This window comes from Buceros rhinoceros, unplaced genomic scaffold, assembly GCF_000710305.1.
Source record: "Buceros rhinoceros silvestris isolate BGI_N320 unplaced genomic scaffold, ASM71030v1 scaffold10171, whole genome shotgun sequence".
Classification (NCBI taxonomy): Eukaryota; Metazoa; Chordata; class Aves; order Bucerotiformes; family Bucerotidae; genus Buceros; species Buceros rhinoceros.
This window is the reverse complement of record NW_010393679.1, coordinates 30,048-37,510: the sequence shown is the minus strand read 5'-3', so window position 1 is coordinate 37,510 and position 7,463 is coordinate 30,048. Positions and strand designations below refer to the sequence as shown.

At 47.6% G+C, this 7,463-nt stretch overlaps 1 protein-coding gene across 1 annotated transcript in view; it reads left to right on the top strand.

Moving 5' to 3' along the window:
- The window catches only part of OIT3 (oncoprotein induced transcript 3), a 19,397-nt gene that overhangs the window by 3,698 nt on the left and 8,236 nt on the right, over positions 1–7,463 (top strand). Inside the window, exons 3-4 of the mRNA XM_010144947.1 lie at positions 1,415–1,537; positions 4,207–4,329. Of these exons, the coding sequence (XP_010143249.1) occupies positions 1,415–1,537; positions 4,207–4,329 (246 nt within the window). The remainder of the gene's footprint in view (positions 1–1,414; positions 1,538–4,206; positions 4,330–7,463) is intronic.

The following is a 7,463-nucleotide window of genomic DNA, read 5'->3' as shown; positions in this document are numbered from 1 at the left end:
TGAGTGATAACTTCTAGGCTGTTATGGTGAAATCCCATGTGAACCTTGATTGATAACCTCAGCATTCTGGCTTGCCTAAGAAATCGTTAGTTTTCTGGCTCAGCAACAGCAACGACTGTCCCTTCTTCTCTATGGGATTCACCTTCTGCACACAGAAATTAAATCAGGTTGAAGAATGAGACTCTGAGAGAACGAAATACCTTTCAAAAACAAAAAGTCAGACAGACATAGAGGAACTTCAGCCTTTAAAAGAGAAAATTGGGAGGAATTTTCAGAGCTTTACCAAGAGATTCAAAAGCATCTGCTGTGCTTTCTTCTCAGTAAATACACTCAGCACTCTGGAGGGCTCTAATCTAGAGCTAAACGCAGCCAGCACAGAAATGTGACACAGGTACTGTTCGTGGGTGCATTTTTGAGGTTACAGAAATTCAGGCCAGGTCTGTTACAAGGTTATTCTGAAACCTTTATCCAGAGTTCGCTCCAGAAAACGTGGGATGCCAGATAAGGCACTTCTTTCTTCTGAGCTGGAAAGGTAGGAGCCACAGCTCTGTGGAAGGCTGCAGAGATGCAGAGCAGGGAGGGCCATCGTGGGGTGGTGAGGAGCGAGAGTCGCCAGAGACAGTAGCTCGGAACTGAGCTCTTCATCTCATACTCAGTACAGACTGTCTGAGCAGCTAATGGCTATGGTGGCCTGTGTGGCACCAGTGTCTCGCCACAGTGAGCTGACACTTCTGTGAGAACTCTTGAGGTGTCCAATGCAGGGGACAGTGAGACCTGGGGCAGGAAGGCGAAATGATGACATTTTGCATATCATGACTTTTCTTCGGGAAGTTTCATGGGGTTTATTAAAATGTTTTTGTTTGATTTCAGCTTTGTTTATATGTTTACAGCTGGTTTTCCCTCTTGTGTGTGACTCACCCCTGAATTCAAAATCATTTAAAACTGCTGCAGCGTAGTTGGCCACATGTAGCAGTAGAAGGTGTGGTGGAAAAGCAAATGGGGTTTCTTTTTGACCGATCCTGATATTCACCTCATCATGTTAACTCTGTTTTAATGTCTTTGTGAGTGGAGAATAGTTTAGGATGAGAAGACAGATGAAAATGTGAACTCCCTAGTGTCTGAAACCAGTTTGGAAATTTCCCAGTGGGCCTCTGTCCGTCTTTACTCTGAAACGGCTGCTGCGTGCTTGCAGTCTTTCCCTCCAGGTCTGCTTTGTCCAGAGGTAGACACAGCACAGCAGAACACCCCGCTGCTGTCAGTAGCGGTCAGTAGTCTTTGGCCTTTAGTGGGATTACTCATCTCGGTTGCCCTGATCCAGATCACGAGGCTGGGAAACCCAGTCCGCCGTGTGACCAGCACTTTTTGCCAGCTGTGTGTTTACCGGGGACGTGTTATGACAGTGGGTTTTTTTCAGATGATAACGAATGTGAGCAGAACAATGGAGGCTGCAGCGAATTTTGTGTTAACCTGAAGAACTCCTACCGCTGTGAGTGTGGTATCGGGCGCACGCTGGGAAGTGATGGGAAAACCTGCGAAGGTGAGGTTTCAGCTGTCACACTCTGCTGGAAATTATATAAATCATTCTCCTTCCCTTGCAGCGCTCGTTTTCTCTTGGCTTCTTGCAGCTGGGATTAAATGTCAGTCATATCACTTCCGTGCTTGCCAGTGGGGTTGTTACTGAAATATCCTTCTAATCAAACAGAAACGAGTCGTCTTGTGGTTCTCCCTGCCTTGTTCATTTCTGCTGGGATTTGCTTGCATTTATCTCCATGGGCGAGAGGCAGCAGTGGACCTGGAAGATCGGTTGTCCAGGCAGAACTTGTGATCACTGAAGGTGCTGGGATTTGGCTCTGGAGATTTGTAGAATAGTTGCAGAGGGGCAGTTTTAGCATTGCTGGTTTTTGACGGGTAGCATTAGGTATGGGGTTAATGTCAGGACATTAGACGAGAGCATGAGGATCACTTAACCTCCCAGGATTGAGGTTGGAGAGAGAGGGTGCCAGTCCATGAACAGAAGCTAGTTTGAGAATAGGGCTGCATTTTTGACTGATTTTTCAAAGTGGTTGGTTGTGGCTCTGCTGTGTGCAGCTCTGCAGTTACTTCCCAGTGGTGGCAGAGCCAGCTGAAAACTCTTGATGAGTTTAGACTGGCTTAGCGGGGGCTTAGAGATCAAACTGCGGGTTTGATCTGTTGTCACTAACAATGTACAAACATCTTTGAGCAGAAATGGGAAAACCTAGCAAAAATTGACTTGTGCCTGATGTTTTCTGTGGTCAGCTGTGAAGAGCACTGTGCCCCCTGCCAGGCAAAGCTGCTGTGTGTACATTCACAGTACTGTGGAGCCTCAGGCGAGAATAAGAGCTACCAGATAGGCAGAACTGAATTCATCTGCAGCCTTACATTAGCTGCTGTGTTGCAGACATCTGTGGTGCAGGGAGAGAGGAGGGATTGACGTGGTGTTTTGGGGCTGGTCTCCATCCTTCTTTATGGTTCACTGACAGTTGCTGTCCCTGTTTTCCCCCTCTTTGATACCAAAGCACAGTTCATGTCACTTCTGTGAATATCTCATCTCTGAGCTGTGTTAATAAAACATCACTCATCCACACAGCGACACTTCCATGGGGAAAGCTGCTGTGCAGAGTGCTCCTTAACTCCTTAACTGGGACCAAAAGTGGTCTGTGAGCTTTGTTCCTTCCACATCCAGTGCTGAGCTGCTGGGGTGTCACGTAAACCAGCTGTGATAGATACGTGGCAGTTTTTATTCCTGAGCACTGCTCTCTTCTGACAGGATGGGAGTAGTCTGTGCTTGGAAACTTGTTTGTATCTGGATTTTAGGGCCTTTGATATATCATTTAATTTCCCCTGCTGTAAGAAGGATGGTGTTTTTCAGTTTAACACTGCTGCTGGGGATTTTTACAATCCTGTTAGTGAGTTTTATTTCTAAAGATGTATCCTCAGCTTTGTGAGCCATTGGAGTATGTGATTTACTTGTGAGCCACCTCGCAGCTGTTGCTAAAAAGAACAAATGCAAGAGATTTAGTTTGATTACATGAGCTGGTAAGGCTGAGTATGGTTAAGAGTATCTCAGAATTTTCATTGTAATGCTTTGCCTGTTACTTTGACTCACGTAGAGCATTCAGGCTGTTGTTTTTCATGCACTGTCTAGGATTGAGTATGGGTTTTCTGTTCTTGTCTTTATACTACTGTGAAAGCCACACAGGGAGGATATAGGGAGAAATACTTTCTATTTATGATTTGTTTCTATTAAATGCACTATTGTTTTACTGAGAACATCTGCCAGTATTCATCCCAAAGTGTTAAAAAAAGCAAGCAATGAAGGTTATTTCAGCCAACAACTGAAGATGGCCTTGCTTGCCATAGATTTTCAAATCTTCAGAATGTGCTTGGCTGACCTTTCAGGGTCTTTTCTGCAGCTGTAGAGGCTAAGAACATGTTTTACAGGAAAACTCGCATCTGTGGGGAATTGCCTCACCTGCGCTGAAAAGGCCTAAGTTGGGCCATGACAAATCCTCCAATTAGCAGTGCTGCCCTCTCTCCTCTGCACTTTAGAACAGGGAAAAACCACCTTACATTGCTGAGCTTGTGTAGTTCTGTCCCTGTGGTAATGCACCTCAGGGCAGCCAACCTCTCAGCCTGAAACTCAGACTGGTAAAATTCCTGCTAAACAAACCCCTTCGAGCTGGCTAGCTGTGAGTCCATCCTCCCCAAGACACTGCCCTGCAAATCTCAGGGCTTTAATTCTGGTGATGACTAAGGGACTGAGCACAGTTCCACATGGTAGAAGCTTTATGAAGATTTTCCTTCCACCTTTTTGAAGTAAGGAACAGTATAAAAATTTTAGAGGATGTTTCTAGAGAAGTTAGAAAGGGCCAAGCTGAAGATTGCCTGTTCAGCCTTCTCACGTATGCTATTTATAGCACGTGATTTAATTTGATAAGCTCGTTTCACAGAATTCCTTGTTAACTTCATGGTGAAATCACAAACATAGGAAATTGTGCAATTAAAAATGGGTTTCCACTGCATTTTCTTGGAAGCAAGGTCTCACTGTGCTGTTTGTTGTGCTGCTGCTCACCTTCCATCTCTTTGGTCACGTTGCTTGTTAGTCAGGAGTATGTGTTGGGGCCTGCGTAGCTGCCACACAGCTGCCTGAGGAGCAGGGCATGCTGATTTCCCTGTCTTTTGCAGAAATCGAAGGCTGTCACAATAACAACGGAGGCTGCAGCCATACCTGTATTGAAGTGGAAGACACATACCAATGTGAATGTCCGAGGGGACTTGTTCTGTCAGAAGACAACCATACTTGCCAAGGTAGATCAACAAAATCTCCCCGGCAGCCTCTGTCCCCTGGCTGCCAAAAGTATGTCTGAAGGAATGTTTCTCCTTGCTTTTGCCGTTTTTCTGTTAGTCTGTCCCTTCCAGTTTGGTTAATGGAGCTTTGCTGTTAATGACAGACCATTCAAAACTGAGAGCCTGGAGACATGGCTCTTCCTACCAGGCAGGAGAACAGAGACACAGGACCTAGCTGAGTGCATCTTACATCACAGGTGGTTTTGGCAGTGTTCACGTACAATTAAGAATTCTTAACATCTCCCGTTACATTGCTCTGCTTTGGCTCTGTTTGCCTTTGACAGACTTATGCTAGTAGAGCTGAAATTTTCCATGCTTCAGATTGGGCTTTTAGAATTTAGCTAAAGTGGTTCACTCCCAAGAATAGGGTTATAGAGAGAGGCCTTTTTTTGCCTAGAAAAGCCATTCCAGTAAGCATTCCTATGTCTTGAGGCAGGACAGCAGTTCTGGTACAGGCTGTTTCTGCTGTCCTGCAGAAAAGTGCCCAAAGAAGCATTTGAAAACTGGCTGTTGCTTCTGCTCCATGGAGGCAAGGGCCACTTTAACCTTGGAGGACCCTCCATCTGAACTTTACTCCATTCCTGTATGCAGGAAGTCCTTCTTGCCGATGTTCCCAGTTCTGGGTTGCAAGAGCTGAGTGCGATTTCCTTTGCAGATACATCCAGGCTCCTAGGGATTAATTTAGCTCTGCAGCAGTGAGTGCAGGGTGCAGAGGATCGGGGAGAAGTTCCTGAGGGCACTGAGAGTTAAGCAGAGGGTCTGGGATTACTTCTTACAATCCATTATTTGCACCCAGGATTCTTCTGGGTCTCGTAATCCCGCATCTAGCTGAGCCCCTGAGATGCTGAAAGCAGCCTGTGTGTCTTACAGAGAAGATGCCTTCTGTGATCTGCTGCTGAAGGGACATTCAGTCAAAACTGTGTGTTGAGGAGAGCTGTGTGGGCATGCAAGGGGCAGTAGAGGTAGTGCTTTCTGCTGGGCCTCATCTGACTCACCCGGCTGCTCCTCAGACCTGTCAGGCTCAGCACAAAGCTGGAGGAGGTACACTCTTGCCCTGATAGAGACAAACCTCGTAGGTCTCTGCTTCTGTTCTGCCTTGGTGAGCCCGTGAAGAACCTCTGTGGTTGCTTTCAGGCATTTCCATGGGAATTTGCTAATGGGCTGGGCTTGGGCCGTAGCCAGGGCAGGATCTGAAATGCAGTGGAAGAGAGCCTGTCACGGGCTAATTCACCTGGGCTTTAGAAAACACCAGTGAGCTGGTGATACCTGGGGTGCTCAGAATCTCTGGTAGTCTGATGTGTTAGAAAGTGCCCAGACTCCAGTTAGAGAACAGATCCAGACCTCGTGGTGGCCAGCAGGGTGGGTACTCCTCAGGGAGGTTCTACTTGATGAAATTTCTCCTTTCTAAGCTTTTTAGAAATGCAGGGCACTATTTTCAGGGGTGAGCACAATTGTGCTTACTGCTCCAGCAGAGCCAGGTGGGGAGGAGGAGATGAGGATTTCCAAGAGCTGTGATTATACTTACTGATTGAAGGCCTGATGGATGGATACAGGCCAGAAAAGAGCAACGTTCTTGAATCCTGGCTCCCTGAAGCAACCCCAGCAGGGTTAGAAGGCCACGCATTTCCCAGCCAGCGTTTCTCCTCCCTCTGAGATTGCTAATGAGAGCAGCAGCACTGCTGGGTGCCAAGCTGGGACTCAGGATATGGCACCTCATAAATAAAAATTGCTTGTTCTTTTGTATTTAATGAATTTATATCCCCACACAGTGGTCTACAGTTTTGAGCAGATACGACAGAATAAATCTGGAACTGTACTGCACAGTTTTTTATGGTGTATAATCAGGTTTATAGTGGTACAATTAACAGTGCAGAGCAGGCACAGTTGCCTGAAGCAATTGAATCTGCAGCGTATCAGCCCTCCTCTGCAGTGTCTCTACATTCAGAACAAACATTAATAACCTTCCTCAGAAATCACGGTCTTGGCTACAGTTTTCCCACAAAGATACCAGCCGATGAAATACTTGGAATTTTGCAGTCCATCCTGCAAAATGCACCCCACCTCTTTCTGAAGGGTACTGGTGAAACACTTTTCTCCCCCACCCTTGCCCAAGCCTCATGTGCAGCTACGCAGGGTACCACGGTGCATTTTATCTTGTGTTAGCAGCAGTGCATCAGGGCTCCCCAGCACCAGGGAGCCTTCTCTGCTGAGCACCTGTGCCAAAAGATAACCTCTGCTCTGAGCTGCTGCGCTCTGAAAGGCCAGGGCAGCAGCCACAGGCTGGACAGGGAGCGTGGTGCCAGCAATAGCAGGCAGCAGAACGAGCGTTGGACTCGCCACAGAAGCTTCCTACCAGCATCAGGGTACTTGCAGGCCTTGGTGCAAAGCAGAGTTTAGAGCAGCGATGAGGAGGCTTTCCCAGTACTTACAGGTCCTCTCTGGTGTACGAGGATGAAGGACTGAAATGTTCAATCAGCAAAGACTGGGTGAGGGTCTCAGGAGCTGCACAGCCTGGGGTGAGCCCAGCGCAGGGCTGCAAGAGACAGACGCTGACAGCGAGTGAGGACAGCACAGTTCTCTGAACAGACGCAAGAAGCTGTGAGTAAAAGTGGATTCCTTGGCAGCCGGGATACCTCATTTCTGCTGGGCATCTCAGTCCTGGCAGCTGGGACCACACCGCTTGCCCTGGAATAACGTGTCTGCATACAGTCACGGCTGCCTTGGCAGCTCCTTTTCAGCTGCCCTGCGATGCTGTTGCTGGCCGTCTGTCCTGGGGGAATCAGGCTGCTCGGAGCTGAATCGGCACATTGGTGCAGGCAGTGTCTCTGCTTGCAGCACTACTGTAGTGAACTGGTGCTGAGCTGAAACACCGTTCTCAGTGCTGATTGCTCTCCTGTGTGCCGATGTCTGGAGTGGTGTGAATTACATGACTAGTCGCTCTGAGGTGGTTAGTTCAAGGCGTTTCCCAGAGCGTTTTCCCAAATGGTGATGAGTTGGCTTGAATCAAAGCAGACCTGCTCACAGGTTTCGTCCGCTTGTTTCTGTGGTGGAGCGCGCGTGGACAGCTCCTGCAGTGCCAGAGCAGAGGTTCAATG